We start from the raw sequence: 19,463 nt of genomic DNA on the forward strand, positions 1-19,463 counted from the left end.
TCCTGGGCACAGGTGGACCCCGGTGGCCACCAGTTCGATATCTGTGGCATGGGATTCTGTGGTATGCCCAGCCCACGGAATGGGAGAGACGGCAGGGGATATAGGGACAGAACCTTCCCGAGAGACCACCCAGGTGCCCAGAATGGGCAGAAAGCCAAAGACGCACACCGTGTGCGGCCAGGGACTGTGTTTTGGGATGTTGCACACCTCACAGGTGCATCTGAATGCCACATGGTGATTTTGTTTTGTTCCGTTTTGTTTTTGGCTTCTAAATCAGCATGATTTTCTCCAGGAGTCATCATTACACAGAAAATTCCTCAATTGCATTTTGCCGTTCAGTTTTCTGATCTCAAAAGTGAGTTGTGAATCAGTGGTTTGGAGAACAGTGAAAATCCTTTTCACCTAGAAGCGTCTGTCTGTAAACATTGCTTATTATTTGGAATGCACTCAAGGGAGAGAAGGTCGAAATGCGCTCTTCTGGCTTTGCCAACAGACATGGATATTAATAATCTCAAGGACATCACTTTCTACGTGTTAAGATGTTTGTTGCTTTTTGCTCAGTAAATGGTACAGAATCAAAGCGAATTTAAAACTGCGCTGCAAAACCTGTCAGTGTAATTAGGGGGTACCCTGGAATTACGGAGTTTTTTTTATCTTTGTGTTAAATCCGTCATTATCAGTTCATGCCAATATGATTTTCGTTGGCCTGGCCCCCACTTTCTTCAGTTTACAGTTGCAGAGAAGGGCACAAAGACACACTGTGTCGGCAGTTTGTGGCATTGTGGGGACAGCAAAGGGCGCCGCGTTCTAAAAGGACAGTAAATCATGTCATGTGCTCACTAACGATGGTGGCGTGGCCCAGGGTCACAAGTGAGCATCCTCGGCCCTGTCTCCTTAGTTGAGTACGAAAGCAGATAATATTTGCAGGTGGCAGAATTGGATAAGGAATTTCTCAAACTGCCAAAAATAAAATTGGAATGGGGAATTTTTAGCTGGTGGCTTGAAGTACATACAAACATACCGGTTGTGTGTGTATGGGTGTGAGTGAATATTTAGTGCCTTTTTACCTCTAAAGTTCTTCAAACATACGTATCTGTGTGAGTACAAACACACACATCCAACTTTAATCTCTAAGAGGTTATTTGAGGGGCACCTGGGTGGCTCACTTGGTTAAGCATCTACCTTGGGCTCAGGTCATGATCTCAGGGTCCTGGGATCGACCCCCATGTCAGGTCCCTGCTCACCGGGGAGTCTGCTTGTCCCTCTCTTTCCCCCCTCCCCACTTAGGCGCATGCGCTCTCCTTCTCTCTTTCTCAAACAAATGAATAAAATCTTTTTAGAAAGAGTTTAAAAATATATATCTAAAAGGTTATTTGAACAAGCTTGTCATGAGATGTCACTATGTCCAAAGGAATGATTGTGCTCTAACCAAATACAGTGGGTTGGTCAGAGCAGGGACAGTGGAGATGAGTTTACTTTATTTACAGTCATGGTGGGAGGCTCTTCTGCCTGCCTGGAGTGCTGCGACAGAATACAGGGACACTTCTGTCGTCTCTTCTACTTGTCCAAGTTGCTGTTTTCGTGAGGCGGGCCTGGAGCCAGCTTGGTGGGCTGTGGGGTCGACTGAGGGCAAGCCCAGCAGGAGGTACTGTTTGGTGGGCTGACCTCCAGGGTGCCTGGGTCTTGAACCCGCACCAAGGCCTCCCTGCACTCACGCCCTGACCCCTCTTCTGTCATCCACGGGGGTCCCAAATGCCTCGGCCCTGCCACCTTTCACGTTCCATGACCCTGTCCAGTTTCACCATTTCCCCTCCAAGTCTGGGCCCGTTGTAAGACTCCTGAGTGATAGGTGTGTGCCCCGCCCTATGTCACTGACCAGGTGGCCCCCCAATGTCCCCCCTGTGCCCACACCTGGCCAAGGTGATTGATTCCTTCACAGAATCTCGCTGTGGCCCAGGCCTTGGAGAGCTGGGGTTACGTCCTCACTGCCAGCCGTGCGACCTTGGACAAGTGTTCTTCCCCTTCTGAGCCTCACGTATCCTCAGCTGTAAAATGTGGGTGTCTCTCCCTTCTCTTGGCAGGGCTGCTGTGTGTCACACACTCAGTCACAAGAACTGGTGTTAACTTGGCCTGAGACCTTCTTCCTCACCGTCCCCCCCTCTCTCCTTAGAGCTCAGAGCCCCAGCACCTCCGCCCCTCACAGGTTGTGTTCCACCCCCAGTCCATTCGGGGCACCCTCAAGGCCACCAGGAGCTCCCTGGCTGCTAAACCCAGTGGTTTTCTCGCACCTCACGTCTGTGATGCATCTATTCCTCTGGCTCTCCTCCTGCTGCTCTTGATTCTTGTTCTTTCACCCTCTGACCATCTGGGGGGGGGCGGTGCTGGCCAGCCTCGACCCTCTCTCCCAAGAGAGCCCTGATGCATGGTGACTGCCTCTCTTAGCCCTGAGCTGCTCCATGAGATGGTGGGGTGACGGGGGGTCAGTGGAGGGAGCACTTGACATGTGGCCGGTCCAAAGTGAGATGTGCCGAGGCGTAAAATGCAGATTTCAGAGGCTTTAACACGAGAAAAAGAAGTATCGTTCTTTGTCAATTAAATAAATAATAAAAATAAATTAAAATCATTTTTATATTGATCATATGGGAGATGAAAATATTTTGGATGGATTCATTTCATCTGTTTCTTTTTGCTTTGTCAGTGTAACCGTGGGAAATTTTAAGTTACGTAGGTGGTCGGCGCCTGGTTTTTGGCCCTGAAGCAGGCACCCTCTCGCGCAGCCAGGTCTTGATGCCCTCTGAGGGATTGTTCAGCTGCTTGTCTTCCTCTTACTCATGCACCCACTCCGTGTCTTCTGAGGTCCCTCTGTGTGCCAGGCCCCGTTCCAGACACGCAGGGGACTGAGGTGAGCGCTCCTGTAAATGTAGCCCAACATGGCATTCAGTCTCTCGGGAGCAACCTCGTGTCGGTGCCAACCCAGGCCGGGGGCCACAGAGGGCGCCCGGTAACCCGGGGGGGCCACACCTACAGCCCTGCCCCCGTCCTGCGTGTGGTGGGATTGACCCTCTGGGGAAAGGAATGACTGACCCACTCAAGGTTTAAAGGCTCTCGTGCCTGGATTTCCTCAGCAAGATATTGTCCAGCCCGGCGCTGGCTGCCGGCGATGCCAGCTGGGGTGCTGGGGGCGGGGGGCCTCAAACCCACTCCCTGCCCTCAAGCAGCCCCCAGTCTGGAAAGAAGAGGATGCACTCTTACAATCACAGCTGCCTTTATAGACTCACAGTGAGAAGCAACAGGAAACACGTCCTGTGACACTGGGGGGCCTGGCTTCCAGCTCTCAGCAGCCAGATCTGGACCCGTGGAAAGCCTTAGGAGTCCCCTCTCCAGAGCCCAAGGGCCATCAGATGCCACCAGCTGTCAGACCCAGCGAGGCAGGCCTGCAGACCATGTGTGGGTGGGGCGGGCGCTCAGCCATAGCTCCCTGGAAAGCGAGGGGCCATCCCGAAGCCCAGGGCTCGAATGGTTGTTGGACAAGTATCACATTGAAGTTACCGTCCTTGAACTGTTTACATGTTATTTTTACGTAGTAGATGGACATGGGTTTATGGCCTCTTTTTTTTTTTTTTTTTTTTAAGATTTATTTATTTATTAGAGAGAGCGGGGGCAGAGGGAGAAAGAGAATCCTTAGGCAGATTCCCTGCTGAGGGTAGAGCCCCACGCGGGGCTCGATCTCATGACCCTGTGATCATGATCTGAGCCAAAATCCAGAGTTGGACGCTTAACCGACTGAGCCACTCAGGCGCCCCGGTTTGTGGCCTCTTGACAGGAAGATTTGCAGCACATCTGTGAAAGCCGGGCTTGCGTGCCACGGACTGGGCCAGCACCGCTTCATGAATGTTCGCCAGCTCTTTACCCACTAGGATGCGAACCCTAGCACCGGGCTGCTTGGTGGGAAGACTGGAGAATACAGCCGCACCTCATTAACCAGTTGCCTTCCTCAAAGTCAGCCTTTTTGGAAAACAAACAACAGGCGAACTCCATCCATCATCTTGTGTTTGCAATTTTGTGACCAGAGAAGTGCGGTGCGCTCATCCTGCCTGTCTGTCCTTGCCCCAGGGACGGATGAGGAGGGCAGGGGACCAGCCTGGTCCCCCCTCAGAGTCCCCAGGCTCTCTCTACTGCCACCTTGCCCTCCGTGTCACCCTATCCCCAACACACAGTGGGCTGTTCACGTTAGACTTCCCACGTCATAACCTGTGGTCCCAGGTTTCTGACAAAGGAGCGTGGCTCATTTCTTGTGGTTACAACATGGGCTTTTACCACTGATCTTGGCTGGGATCCGACGGTGATCCCCCTCATTCTTCACCCTTTTCATCCCTGGTTCCCCACTTACGGCTTTTGGGGTACATTGTTTCCTCTGTCCCCCGGAGAAGAACTCGGGCTAAAGGAGTATTCTTGTCCTCCTTCCTGCCTCCGGCCCCCTTGGGCCAACCAGGCTCGTCTCCCCAGCTCAGGGTCCCTAAGTTACTCACAGCTGCTGAGTCCCTAACCTAATAGAGCCCCAGGCCCCAGGGATCAGGACATGGGCATCTTTGAGGGCTGTCTATCACAGATGGCCTTATTTATTTAGGAAGAGGCTGATAAAGACTCTGACAGCTTTTTTTGTCACTGAACTTGGTGTAAGAACATAGAAAGGGTTGGGGCAGAGAAACAAAAGTACTGCCTTCTCTGGGGAAATAATGGTATCACCCTTAGGAATGCGACCTATAGGAAAACGTATCATTAAAAGGGAAATGATAACATTTCTTGATCAAGTACTTGCACAGGGTCGCAGTACAAAACAATGTGGGTTAGCTGTGTTTGGCAGAGAGCTTACGGCATAGCCCCGTCTGATAGACGGATCGCTCTGCAGTGAGGAGGAGCCCCGGATCTGTGCCGTCTGGCCTGGTAGCCGCCAGCCTCATGTGGCTGCTGAGTCCTTGAAACGTGGCTTCTACGACCGAAGGAACTGAATTTTTATTTATTTATTTATTTATTTATTTAGAAAGATTTTATTTATTTATTTGACAGAGAGAGACATAGCGAGAGAGGGAACACAAGCAGGGGGAGTGGGAGAGGGAGAAGCAGGCTTCCCGCAGAGCAGGGAGCCCGATGTGGGGCTCCATCCCAGGACCCTGGGATCATGACCTGAGCTGAAGGCAGTCGCTTAACCAACTGAGCCACCCAGGCGCCCGGAACTGAATTTTTAAATTCGGTTTAATTAAGTTATGTTTAAGTATAACTAGCTGGTGGCTATATACTGGACAGCACAGGCCGGAACGAGGGGTCCTAACCTGGGTCCTAACCCGGTCCTAACCTGGCTCCTAACCTGGGTCGTGTGGGTAGGCTTCAGGAAGGCGACAGCGAAGTCATTCGCAGAGTTGCAACCCGGAGGGACGAGTGAATAGCTTTCCTCAGATTCTCAGAAGGCTTCACGACCCAAAATGGTTAAAGGCCCTGGTCCAGAGGAAAACCACAAAGGACCCAGGAGCAGGAAACACCATGAGCCGTTCTTCCTAACACTGCTCAGCTCTGTGAGGGAACGAGCTGGTTTCCAAACTTAGGATGGACGAAGGGCCCTTGGGTTAGGTGCTTGGCTAAAGGAGCACAGAATGCTGTCCATCAGTCAGCAAAAGAGCAAGCAGGTACCACACGTGGCCCTGTGTACGTACACACAGCTGATGAGAATGGCTCACCTCGGGGGTGCTGAGCAGGCCCAGGGCCGGGCCTCCTTAGAGAATCACAGCATCCCAGAGCGAGAGAGGCCGAGGGGTCATCCCCCACCCCTTCTGGGGTGTGGGGGTTCCCTCTTCATCCACCTTCAAGTGAGGCTTGAGAAGTCCTGGTGCCAGAGAAGACTGTCTTCTGTGCGCTCACATGGATTTAGGGTAACTCTAAATTTTCTAGAACGCTTTTCCCTGAATGGTAACTATGATGTTACTCACAGTAGTGAAAGTGGTTCGTATTATTAAGCACGTTGGGGAGGGGAAACTGAGCTGCTGGAGGTAGAGTGGCATCCCGAGCTCCCACAGAGAGTGAGTGGCCGGGCCAGAATTTGGAATCAGGGCTCTGCCCGCTGCCTTCCATCTGATGGACCAGGTTCTGACCCAGGAGCTGTAGACAGACGTCCAGACTCTTCATTTGCCCAGGAGCATCTGTGTATTCGACGGCGGGTTAGAGGGGACGTGCGCACAGGCGGGCATACTGAGAACTGGCCTGCAAAGACCCCGCCCGCCTTCTCAGCCCAGATGCCACTTCCTCTGTGAAACCGCTCCTCGCCTCCTTCATCTGAATTTATCCTTCCTCTGTGCTCTCCCCATAGCACCTGGGCTCTTATCCTGAAATAATACTTCACCTCCTTCCTGTGTTATGGGTTGATCGGCCCATGTCCATTGTTTGCCGGTACTCATCAGTTGGCGTGTGCATCAGCCTTGGAACCTGAAAATAGGCAGATGCCTGGCCTTGGCCCAGACTTATTAAATTTGATATGGCACGTAGATCATGTTCAGTAAATACCTCATTTGCCCCATGTCTCGATGAAGGAGGAGCTGCGTTGTTTGAGTATATTTCAAAGTCTTTGACGCATATTCTCAGTTACTTCATTTTTTTTTCCCATTGAGATACAGTTGACACGTAACGTTGTGTAAGGTGGAGGTGTACCCTGGGTTGGTTGGTACTTTTGCATACTTGCACTATTCCTGCTGGAGTAGTGTTAGCTCACACCTTTATCACATTACATAATTGTCATTTCTTCTTTGTGTTGAGCGCAGTTAAGATCTCGTCTCTCTGCAGCTTTGAAGTTTATAATACAGTATTATTGACTATAATCACTGTGTTGTGCATTAGTCACTTCATTTGAAAGAAAATATTCTCAAGGAGATCGTACAGACTTCCCTCTGGGGTGTTCCATTGTTATGAAAGGGGTACTGGTGGCTTGGGATGAAATTTCCACCGACCGTATCAGACACGGATTCAAAACAGACGTATCCCCCAGTAACAGTGCTTAAAAGAAACAGCTAAAATGCAGGATGGTGGGCCCAGATCCTTTTCAGATACAAACAAGTCAAATGTACAATATAAGATCCTATTCTATACTAAGCAGGTTATCTCAGGCTGACACCAGCCAACACTCGAGTCCATAGCACATTCAGCATGAGGTGTGTGTAGCCGGGCCTCGGGAAGAAAGAGAATCTAGTGGTATTCCCAAGTAAGTTCATTTAAATTACGGAGAGCCAGTCAGCATGATTTATGTTGTACGAATGAAGGAAACGGACAGGGGAGGTACCAGGATTGCTTTATCTAATGATAATCATCACTGAATTCAAAGCTGTTTTTAGGAGGCCTTAACGAATGTTTCCCTTCTCTTTCCTTCTGCAATGGCTGTTTCCTGACCCACCCCTCTTGCTCCAGGATTTGCGCAAGCAGGTAGCGCCGCTGCTGAAGAGCTTCCAGGGGGAGGTAAGCATTTATATTTATTTTATATCCTGAGCCACCCTTCATAGTTCATTGCGTTTGCTTTTTATTCTCATTAAATAAATGCCATTGACAGAAGGTGCTTGCCCAGATGGAGCCTTCCCAGCTGCACTAACTCAGTGTCATGTGGATTTTGTGCTTCCTGGTGTGATGTTTCCACTGGGTCCTCAGTTAAAGCCCGTATGGAAAGTGAAGCCATAGCTGAGATGTAAGAGGATGTGGTAGATTCCGGGGCAAAGCAGCCCGCATGCTTGTGCTTCCCACAGTGGACTGAGCGTGTCCGCACTGGAGCCTTCAGGAGCCCACGGACTTCCTCAGGCTCACTGGCTCCCTCAGTTAGCCTGGGGACCACGGCCACCAGGAGGCCTCCTGCGTGGGAAGGATGGAGTGGGGCAATCTGGTGCTTTCATGCACAGCTACTGGGGAAAGAAGGATTTCGCTGGCTTGAGGCTTGAAACAAGGAACGGGCAGCCACAAGGAGTAAGTTCGGGCTCAGTGTAAGGAAAAGCTTTCTCCTGGGTCCTTCCAGAGAAGGACCGCGCCATCTGGCAAGATGGCGGGCAGCCCTCAGAGATGTGAGCCGTTGAGGTGGGTGACACTCCAGCTCCTTCTCAGCCCTTTGTGGAGACTGGGTGAACTTTAAAAACCAGACATTTTCATGATCCTGGGGTCCCTGGATCGAGTCCCGCGTCGGGCTCCCTGCTCGGCGGGGAGCCTGCTTCTGCCTCTGGCCCTCCCCCCTCTCGTGTGCTCTCTCTCTCATTCTCTCTGTCTCGGGTAAATAAATAAAATCTTTAAAAAAAACCAGACATTTTGTCACTGTTGTGGAGTTAGCCGTTCCTGGCTCCTAGCTTCTCCCGTTGGAACGATAGCAGCGGTAATGACACTGAGGAAGCGGGAACAAGACTTTTTCAGAGCCCTCAGAAGAACCCGAATCGGGAGCATCTTGAGAATTTTATTTTCTTGCACCTTCCCGATGCCCAGAGCACATGGGGAAGTGAGATGGCCGGTTCAGGAGGGGCGGGAGGTGGTGGGCCGAGCCACTTGACTTCTGGGACACGAGGGAAGGGCGCTGGCGTCCTGGGCCCAGAGCTCCAGAGGCAGAGGTCGGGGCCGGCCTTTGGCACATTCTTCAGGGAGCAGGGGACAGCAGAGGGCGAGGGCGCCATGCAGGAAGGAGCAACGATGCTGGCAGCACTGCGGGTTTCGGGGGCGACGCCACAGAAGGCTCTTCGGTTTACCATCTCCTGTCGCAGGAAGCCCTCCGGCGCTCAGCCCCGGGAGGCTCGGGGGATATCACCGTCCCAGGTCTGGACGGACATGAATTGCCTTTCCTCACAAATGCATCTCCAGACGCTGGTTTTCTGAGTGAGACTGTCACCTTACACCTGCCCGCATTGACCCGATCTCTTCTTTGACCCGTTCAGCAGCTTTTGTGAGGCCCAGTGGCTTAGGGTCTCTGCGACTGAAATAGCTCAGTGTGCTGGCTTGGGTTGTTTGCTTGGTTTTTGTTCTGATTGAAAAAGCTCCAATCTGCCTAAAAGGAGAAAGAACTGGTGTAACGAGCACGTGTACACCCTTTACCCAGACTCGCCGCTCGCTAGCATTTCACCACATTTGGAAGTAAGTTGCAGATAGCCCGGCTCTGTACTCCTAAACACATGCACACGTACGTCTCCGAGAGGTTGTTCCCCAGTATTGCCACATAAGCCCGAGTATCGCACCTGGAAAAGCAACACTCAGTCCGTGGTAGCTAATATTTGGTCCCAGATCAATCTTCCCCAGTCACTCCCAAAATGTCTTTTATAACTGCCCTGCCCCTGAACTGGGTTCAGTCGAGTTCATGTGTTGTACTTCGGGATGGCCGTATATATGTTTATATACACCCACCCCCCCACACACACAAAATATATTACATGTATATTTCTCCTTCAATATAAAACTCTGTCTTCACACCCTCTCACTTTTAGGAATGTAACCCACTTATAATATAGATTACCCCACACTCTGAATGGGGTAGTGGGTGTGCTTCCAGATATATTAAATTTGAAATGCCCGAGAGACATTCCAGATTTCTTATTTGCCTTTTTTTTTTAAAGCGATTTGAAAAATTAATATTTTTATAGCACTGCTAATATTTAAATCGTTGCTAATTGCTATGTTTACGTTAAATAATTTGTTTTCTAGTAAGCTAATTTGAGTAGAAAGGGCTAACTCCTACTTGTTTCTGAAGAAGGAGCGTTCATAGCAGAGGGGGACCACATGACAGGGTCGGTTTTCCGATGAGTAAGGTCAGAAGCCAGCGTGTCTCGGTGCTTCGATGGGGCAGGACCCATTCAGCTTGTTTTTCTAAAATGCTGCCTTCTTTAATCAGAGGATTACTCTTGTATCCTTCGTTAGTGCCTGCTGAATGCGATTGTATTTATTGGATATATTCTTTGAGTTTATCCCGAAGTGCTTGCGTTCCTCCCGGAACAACGTATGGTGTTGTGAAAACATGTTCTTTGCCTTGCAATTTGTTTAGATTACTTCACTATTTGAGGTCCCGAAAAGAAAAAACAAAACCGAGAACAAGATGCAGTTTTCAGACAGCGAGAAATTCACACAGGACTTCAGAGGTCCTGCGAGATGGTGTATTCGTAGTGTGTTATACCGTCGTGGGAAACGTTAGCCCGGCCAGGGTACCGCTCACGCCCTTCAGTGTTTTCTTGTGGTTCTCAGGGCAAATCCAGACACCTTCCTTCCTGTGGCTGGTGAGACCCTCGTGACTGGGCAGCTGCCTCCCTTTCTAGACTCCTTTCACTCCTTACCACCTATCACTGGATGCACGCCATTCTGAATTTCTGCCAGGCCCTGGTGCGTTGGGCATGCTCGCCAGCCTCCAGGCCTTGGCACGGGCTGAACCACTTCTTTGCCGGGCTCCCTTCGGCTTGGACGCCACTTCCTCAAGGAAGGTCTTCCCTGAGCCCCAGATGATAGGCCGGGTCCCCTCCACCGTGTGCCCCCATTCCACCCACGCGACTTGTGACGCATTTGTCTTCAGGCCTGAGAGCCGCCCGTCCCTTTGTCTCTCTTCCCCTTTAGCCTGTAAGGTGTGTGAAGGCAACCATGGCAGGAACTAAAAAGTTTTAAGGCTCTCAAAAATGGCTAGGGAATAAATGACTGAACAGTGAGGTTGCCTCCGGAGATGGTTTGTAAATCATTTTGCCTCCATCCTTTCTTCAGGTTGTGCTGTGTTAAGAAGGAGAAAGGGGCGTCAGAACGTCTGCTCGGGAAATAGCTTTAAAAGAAACTAGTGAATAACTGTATTTGTTGTCCTTGATTGAACAGCGGGGAATACTATAATCGCATCGGTCACTCAGGATCATTATAGCCAAGTCATCAAATTTAGCCCACACTGAAATGTGATTGAGTGAGTGACTGATTGATTACCGTACCTAAGTTTGCCTGTTTCACAGGCCCGGCCAAGCGATCAGTGCGGGGAGAAGGGGTCAACCTCAATGGTCAATCCAATTTAAGACTTATTTTAGTCCAGTAATTCAGACAGTCCCTTCAGTGAAGTGACACACTCTCTAGGAAAGTGCTAGGTCTTGGAAATAGTCTCCTCCTCTCCTTGCTTCTCTCCCTGACGAGGGTCCTGGTATAAAAGGTTGAGGAGGGGAAGGAGTTGGCTTGGGCCCTCCTCCTCTTGGCTGTAGGGGAGCTGGATGCTTAAGCCAAGTGTTCTCAGAGAGGAAAATCCTCTTAAGAAATAACTTAGATGCTTCTATCAGGGAGGAAATGAAAGACTGAAAACCTATGAGCATCAGCTTAAAACATTAGAGAAGTACAACAGAATAAGCTCAAAGAGAACAGGGAGAAGGAAATAATAAATATGAATAATAATAAAAATATATAAGAACTAAAAAAAAAAAAAGATCCAAGAGACAAACAGCCCAGAAATTGGTTCTTTGAAGAGACTACCACATTGGTTCTTTGAAGAGACTTCCTAATCAGGAAAGAAAAGGTTAATACTGGAAACAGGTTAACTTTGCAGCCACAGCAGAGATTAAAAAGATAGTAAGGGAATATTACGATCAATTTCATACCAGTAAATTTTAAGACCTAGGCAAAATGGACACATTTCTGGAATACTAGAATGCACCAAAGCTGATTAAAGAACAAGTGGAAAGCTGAGTAGCCTTGTAACTATTACGAAAATGTTTCCATCAGGTAGGGACGGTTTTTGGGAGAGTCCTGTCAATCATTCATGAAACAGACAAGTTCTACTCTTTTGCAGACTCCTTTAGAAAATAGAAAAAGAAAGAACACTTCCTACCTCCTTTTGCGAAGCTAATGTAACCTTGATACCAAAACCAGACAAGAGTAGCATAAGAAAAGAAAATTCAAAGTCATTCGTATTTATGAATAGATACGCAGAAGTCCCTAAAGGGGTGTTAGTAAATGGAATCCATCAAGCTCCGTATATCCCAAGAATGCTGTTTGGTTTAACATTAGTAAAATTTATTAATGCACATTAATATCATTAGCAGATTAAAGGGAGAAATTATCTTAATAGAGAAGAATCTGATATCAAAATTCAGCATCCGGGCGCCTGGGTGGCTCAGTTGGTTAAGCAACTGCCTTCGGCTCAGGTCATGATCCTGGAGTCCTGGGATCGAGTCCCGCATTGGGCTCCCTGCTCAGCAGGGAGTCTGCTTCTCCCTCTCCTGCGCCCCCCTCTTGTGCTCTCTCTCTCAAACAAATAAATAAAATCTTAAAAAAAAAAAAAAAAATTCAGCATCCATTCATGATTTAAAAAAAAAAAAAACCCAACCTACCAGCCATGTGATATAGAGGGGAACGTCTTTAACCTGGGGAAAAGTATTTACCAAAAATTTACATCAATCATTATACTCAGTGATAATCAAAAATATTCCCTTAAATCAGGAGCAAGGCAAGAATGTGTACTATTGCTGCTTTTACTTGACATTGTACTGGAGGTCTCAGCTAGCATGGAAGATAAGAAAGAGATCAAGTATTATTACAGAAGAAACAAAACTATCATTTTTCAGACAAGCCTCAAGTATTTAACAAGGTTGCTAGATACAAAATCAATATGCATACTTCTGCATTGACAGAAAACTGAAAAGGATACAACTAGAGTTAGTGACAAAAAATAAAGAATACCTATAAATTAGTATAATAATGCATAGGAACTCTTTCTGGAGAAAAGTAGATCATTTATACTGAAGGATAGTAAGGGGGACTTAAACAGACGGACAGAAGGTAGGCAGGGATAGAAATTCCCACTATTATTAACGATAATCAGTTTCCCCCAAATTGATTAGAGGGAGTCTTTGGAATTCCAATCCAAATTCCAACAGAATTTTTCACAAAACTTGAAAAACTGTGAGAGCAAGTGGTCAGTAATGGTGAAGGTAGCATTAAATAAGAACAGGGTGGAGGGTTTGCCCTGCCAGAGAACGAAAGCTACAGTGATTGGCACAGGGATAGATAAACACAATGGTGGGACAGAATAAAGAAACCAGGAACTGACACGTGCATATGTAGAAGCCACGAGTGTTGCAAAGACCGGACTATAGATCGGTGAGCAGAGGACGGATTTTTCAGTGAATGGTCCCCTGACAATTGGTTATCCTTATGGAATTGACTGAGATTGGATCCATACCTCACACCATATGCAAACACAAATTACAGATGAAGACTTAAGGCAAAACTTTAAACCTTATAGAAGAAAATATAGAATATGATGACTTTGTGTTGGGTAGGATTTCTTGGAAACCATAAACGAAGAAATTGTTACATTTTAACTAGAAGTTTTAAGTAAAAGCTTTATTTACTTATCTATTTATTAATTAGGGAAAGACAATCTATAGAAGGTGGCAGAATAAGCCTAGGGCACTGCTGGCTCAGTTTTACCTTTGTGTAAATTAGGAAAAGGCTCCACCTTAGGTCTCAAGACCGTTTATCTGTTGGATAATCCAGACTTATCTGAATCTTTTTCACAGTAAAGACCAAATGTCTCTGATGTGAATGGTGCTCCCTAGGGCCAGACTGTAATCAGATCTTGTGGGGGGCGGGGGGGAATCCTGGCCGCATGTGACAGATCAGGAGGAGACAGTTGCCACACACACAGTTAACAAAGGATTAGTATTAAGAAAGTATTAAAAACTTTTACTTTTTCTTATTTATAAGAAAAATAGACAAATATCCCAATAGGATACTTCTTACTTTTACTTTTTCTTATTCATAAGAAAAAGACAAATATCCCAATAGGAGAATGGTCAAAAGCCACAAACAGCATCCTCAGAGAAAATCAGAATGGTCAATAAATACACGACAAGATGCCCAACCTCATAATCAGGAAAATGCAAATTAAAATAAGTTAAACACCACTTTCTTGTATCTTCCAGGTTGGCCAGAACCCAATACCCAAGATAGGAGTGTAAATTGTGTAACTGTTGTGAAAACCATTCTGGCATCAGATACTAGAGCTCCCGAAGCACATACACCTTGACCCCACACTTCCACTCCTGAGTAGAAATTCTAAATAAGCTGAATGGGCCCCAGGAAGCCAGGGCAGGAGTGTTTGAAATTCGTCAACAAGCGGAAACAACCCATTTTCCATCAGCAGTAGAAAGAACAGGCAAAGAGCGTTCTAGCAGGGGAAGTGAATGACACGTGAAAATGGGCATACTGAGCTGACATCATTCAGGGGTATGGGCATATTTTATTATGTAATAAAACCATAAAGAAAAGGTTAAGTAGGAAATTCAGAATACAGGTTAGCATAGCTAGGCCCAAAGGAGGTTTCAAAGGTCACAGCAGTGTTCCTACTCACAGGTGCTCGTTTTTGTTTTTTTTATACTTCATGTATTCTTTTGTAAGCGTGAACGACTTTTTTCAAGAAAGAAAGACTCGTGCTTATGAGGCAGTGGCTACAGGATTGTATTTTTGCGTGTGAGCAGCTAAATATTTTCCCCTCTCTTTGTATTTCACGTATGGTAGATTTTAACCTCCAGGCAAGTGGATGCTTCCAGGGAGGCCGTGCACTTGGGAAGGCCGAGGGGTAAGGCACATTTGTGGGAGTGTCCAAAATGGCATTTGTGGGAAGCGAAGCAAGTCCAAGTGCTGTGCTGGGTGTTTCCGAACATAAGCTCGCCCCGTCCTCACCACATTGGGAAGTCACTGCCCCATCTTCTCTTGCCTTTTTTAAGATTTTTTACTTATTTGACACAGAGACACAGCGAGAGAAGGAACACAAGCAGGGGGAGCGGGAGAGGGAGAAGCAGGCTTCCTGCAGAGCAGGGAGCCCGATGCGGGGCTCAATCCCAGGACCCTGGGATCATGACCTGAGCTGAAGGCAGACGCCCAATGACTGAGCCACCCAGGCGCCCCTTCTCTTGCCTTTTGAGGTGCCACCGCCTGGCAGCGACCCCCGTCCTGGGTCTTCAGTGTCTGCTCATCTGCATTCTGTAAGCACTAGTAGGTTCCATCTTGAGACAGAGTGAGCGGGCGAGCGCCTGCCTTATCGCCCAAACCCTCTGGGCCAGGCTCCTCCAGAGAGCTGTCTCCACTCCCATGTGTGCCCTTTACTCTTCGACCCACCCCGGTGTGGCATCTGTCCCCTCTCCCTTGACCCTTGTAGTCCTCAGCTCTCTCAAATCGGGGACGTTCAGCCTGCCCGACAGCTCCTCTCGATGTTGGTCCCTTCTTTTGGCATCCCACGATAGTATGTCCTCCAGGTTTTCCGTCCACTTCTCTGGCTATTGATTTTCAGTCTTCTTGGGCAGCTCCTTGGCATCCAGACCTCTGAGTGATGGCATTCTGTGCGGTATAATCTCCTGGGACCCATCTGCTCTAAACTCAGGTGTCTGTCTCTAACTCCATCTCCTTTACGTTCCAGGCCCATAGGAGACCGCCTCTTGCATCTTACCACTTAGGTGATCCACAGGAAAGGACTCTGAGCCCACAACTGTCCCACTCCAGCTCCCATCCCTGCTGGGATCTCCTGCTGCCTCGTTTCCCTCCTCAGGAATGGCCCTGCAATCCGCTGGGCAGCCTCAGCTGAAAATCTAGGATACCTTCTCCCTCCCGTCCGCCCCACTCTCCTCCTTCCTCCCTCCCAGTGCCCTCATCTGCCCGCATCTTCCCATCCCTACCACCCACAGCCTGTCCAAAGCTGTCATGTGTCTCTGTTCCAGCTCCCGCCCAGTCCACCCGCACCTTCGCTCTGCGGGTCAGCCAGCAGCATGAGCACGTCCCTTCCTGCTTACTGACCTCCGCCTTCAGGGTCCCCAGCCTGGCTGTGGCCCACCCCCTGCCCAGCCCCCTCCTACTCCCTTCTTGGTGCTCGCTTCAGCTGTGAGGCCCTCAAGAGGTCTCTGACCAAGGCCCTCTTCCTATTTCTCTTGTAGGACCTTCTCCTTTCGGCCAGAGTGCTTTTCTCCTTGCCTTTGTGGGTTTGTTTGTGTCCATGCGCTCTCTCTAGACTTTCTACGTCTCTATGGCCTCTGTGTATCCACCCCCCTGGCCCTGGTGCGCATGCAGTAGGTGTCCATTGGATGGGGCGGGGGGAGCAGTATCTTTATTTTACAGACAAGGAGGAGGTCCTTTCGCCCTGAGAGGGAAAGGACCTACCCAGAGGCACATGGGTGACCATGGCAGGACTGGGGCCCATATTGGCACCTCTGATACTGCTCAGGGAACGGGGAAGTGGCGCCTTCTGCCCTCCATCATCGTAGTCACCCTCCCCCAGTCTTTGATAAGGACAGGGGGTGGTCGTCTTATGCAAAGTGCTTTTGCAAATGTTCCTTAGACTCCGCTCCTCTTCTGACCAGCCCTTCCTGTGTGGACGCTGCCCTCCACGCCTTGTCCCCCGTGGATGTAAATGTCCATAACCACGTGCAGACACACTTTGCTACAGCCTGATCTGCGCCCCCCGGCAAGCTGCAGATGGCTTCCTGCCTGTGTCACCTGCCGCCTGGCCCACACGAGGGACCAGATCACTTGAAACTTGCCTCTGTACTGAAGGTCCACGCACCAGCAAGACTGAGCTGCGGGCAGGCCACGTGAAACCCCACATCACCTCTGGTGCTGGGTTTTGCTCTCTGCTGTCTGTTTTGTTCTTCATTCAGTGAAACCCTCTGACTACGTACAGCCCTGGGCCAAATAGCAGCTAAGGATATAACCCTGGATACAGTCAGCCAAGCCCCTGCTGCCTTGAAGGCTATGTCCTGATGAAGGGAAACGTAGTAAAGATGGAGTCATGTCAGACGGGGACACGCACTGTGAAGGAATTCAGACGGGAAAGCAGGTGGAGCAGGGTGGCTGCTTCTGAGACCGTTGTGGTCTGGGAGGCCTCTCCCGGGAGGTGGCGTGTGGACTGAGACCGGAGAGATGAGAGGAGTCAGACAGGCTCCAGGCTGGTGACGGAGCGTCCAGTGGGGCAGGCTGAGCGGGGACAGCGGTCCAGGTGACCGGGCGCCAGAAGAAAGGCTGAGGGAATGAGGGAGGAAGGTAGGCCCTGTGCACACAGGTAGGGCCGTTTGACAGATTTTAATCAACAAAGAGATGAAACAGATTCACGGTGGGTAAATAGCCTGTGAATTCGTTAAAAGTTGCGGAGAGTTTCGAGGATGTCGTGTAGCCAGGGTTGGTTGCGCTCTACGTACTTCAGTGCTCAGATCTAAAGGCCACGTGTAAATAAAGCCAGAACGTCCAAGTACTTTACTCCAGAGAACATGTCACAGGGAGTTGGAAGGACCTGGGAGCCAGCCCAGGCCCTGCCGCTCACTCTCCTGTGACCTCGGGCAGCTCCCAAGCCTCTTTCCCCCTGACTTTGCTCTTCCTGTAAAATGCGTGGGTGAGTGAGAGAGTCGGCAAGGAGCCCCGTAGCTCTGAAGAACAGTGTGACTCAGTGGACTGACCCTTGGGTTGACGGTCATCAGCAGAACAGGAGAGGACCTTTGTCAGCAGTTAGAGCCACTCAGAAATGGAGTGAGCGCTCATCTAAGGGAGTGAGCCTCCTGTCACTGGGAGTATGCAAACAGGGGCAGAGGACCACCGTGTCAGGAGTGTGGTCTGCTCGTACCCATTCTTCTTCAAGGCCCCGTCATGCCTACGCTCAGCCAGTGCCGCACTGTCATGGGCAGGCTGATGTCAGAGAGGGTTAGGCCAGACTGCTGGTTCCTCAAGCTGGTCCTCGGAGGGACCACCGGGCTGCCTGATAATCACCCACGTGTTCCCAGAAATTCTGCTCCCCGGCTTCTCCCCGTGAGGTTCCGATTCAGCTGCCCAGGGCCCGGCCTAAGCAGCTGGAATTTGACGAAGTCCACACCCGATGCTCATGCGTAGCTGCTTGTAGGAACCCCTGGGCTGGGTTTCCCGCACGGGCACTTCCTCTCAAGGCCAAGTTCTGTGGCTCTGGCCGGGCGAGCACTTGACATGGGCAGGTAGGGCCCTCCGTGACGGAGCTTTCAAAGTATTTCCAGGCTTTCAATCCTTGGCTTCTGCTCTGGCCAGACTGGTCCGTTTCCTGTCCCCGAACATGCCTTGTGGTTTCCTGCCTCTGACCCTCTCCTAAAGTCTTGGCCTCCGTTTTTAGAACCTTCTGCTCTTCCTCACCTGTAAGAATCATTTTCATCCTTGAAGACCCATCTCAGCCCGAGTTTCTCCCTTTTTCCTTTGAGGCCCGCATCTTCTCTTCGACTTCATACCCTCTCCCTTGCCCTACCGCGCTGGCTCAGCAAGACCTCCTTCGCCGAATGTGTCCCCCTCTCACGTCCTTCCCCGTCAATAAGTACTCAGCAGGTGCTGTGTGCGAGGGTCCCTGCGAGGTTCCTGGGAACCCACAAGTACAGCTAAGTCTGCTTCTCCTCGCAGGGGCGCCAGGGCCATCTGTGAGTTGGGACCCAGTGTCCCTGACAGGTGAGGATGGAGCAGACCGGCCTTCACGAGGACCCCCACCTCACCTGCTGTCCTGACCCCTATCCTGGGGGTGTGGGGGGAAGGGGGCACTTGTTTCTCGGCCCACACAGCCACCTGCAGACTCTCAGGCCTTTTCACGTGTGTGGTACCTGAGGGTGAGGGGACAGTGGTGGCACTTGCAGTGGCCGTGGTGGTGACCGTGACAGTGTTTTCATTACCTTGCAGTGCCGTCCGAAGGCCCGGCGCTGTACGATGTCTTCCTGGAGGCTCCCTCCATGACGGCTCAATTAGGGGAGCGGCAGGACTGTGGTTCAGTGTTTCAGGCCAGCTTCCTAATTGAAAACACATTCTCTGTGAAGCTGCAGCTGGTTTGGTTCTGCTCATGCAGAAAAGGATATAACCTTGCCTCACATAGGAAATGAACGGTTGAGAGAGAAGCCAAATTCAATTTCAGTCAGATATGTGGAGGCTAAGCCCCTGATCTATGGAAGCAGGGGAGCGGGCCGTGTGCATGTGGAAAGGGGCGCACTCAGCGGCCCATTAATCACGGCCGCCCGCCCGGCGCGGCCGCCACCCCGTGGGCCACTGCACCCGCGCTGCGCCTCCGCCGGGGGCTGGCCGGCCGCCAAGCCCTCCAGGAGTTAACCTCTTAAAGACCCGGAGCTGCTTTCTGTTGAATAAATGTAATTTTGTGGTCAGAAATAAATGCTTGTGATGTAGCAGGAGCTTTGGAAACAACAGCGAGCCAAAGCTATTACAAATTGCTCCGTGTTGTGGAAGTCAACAGCATACATCAAAATTCTGAGTGTATGGCAAATTGATTTCGGCCCAGAGCTCTGCAGCTATTCAATAAAAGTCCTATTAAGCCATTGTATGTAATGAACAATCCAGAGCAAATCTAATATTTTCAGTGGATAATTATTTTTAACATCCTCTTGGTAACCGGCGGCGGAGGCCTTGGATGTTCTTAGCACGGACTCGCATGCGGTGGGCCCTCCCCCGCTTTCATTTCCCTCTGCCGG

The 19,463-nt window shown here is 49.9% G+C and overlaps 1 protein-coding gene across 9 annotated transcripts in view; it reads left to right on the top strand.

Moving 5' to 3' along the window:
* Nucleotides 1-19,463, top strand: part of CUX1 (cut like homeobox 1) — a 352,135-nt gene that overhangs the window by 157,290 nt on the left and 175,382 nt on the right. For all 9 annotated transcript variants that reach the window (XM_081819440.1, XM_081819443.1, XM_081819442.1 and 6 more), the window contains exon 3: nt 7,447-7,494. In XM_081819440.1, the coding sequence (XP_081675566.1) occupies nt 7,447-7,494 (48 nt within the window). The remainder of the gene's footprint in view (nt 1-7,446; nt 7,495-19,463) is intronic.

The sequence above is a fragment of the Leptonychotes weddellii genome, chromosome 5, assembly GCF_054177405.1.
Source record: "Leptonychotes weddellii isolate Sample4059 chromosome 5, ASM5417740v2, whole genome shotgun sequence".
Classification (NCBI taxonomy): Eukaryota; Metazoa; Chordata; class Mammalia; order Carnivora; family Phocidae; genus Leptonychotes; species Leptonychotes weddellii.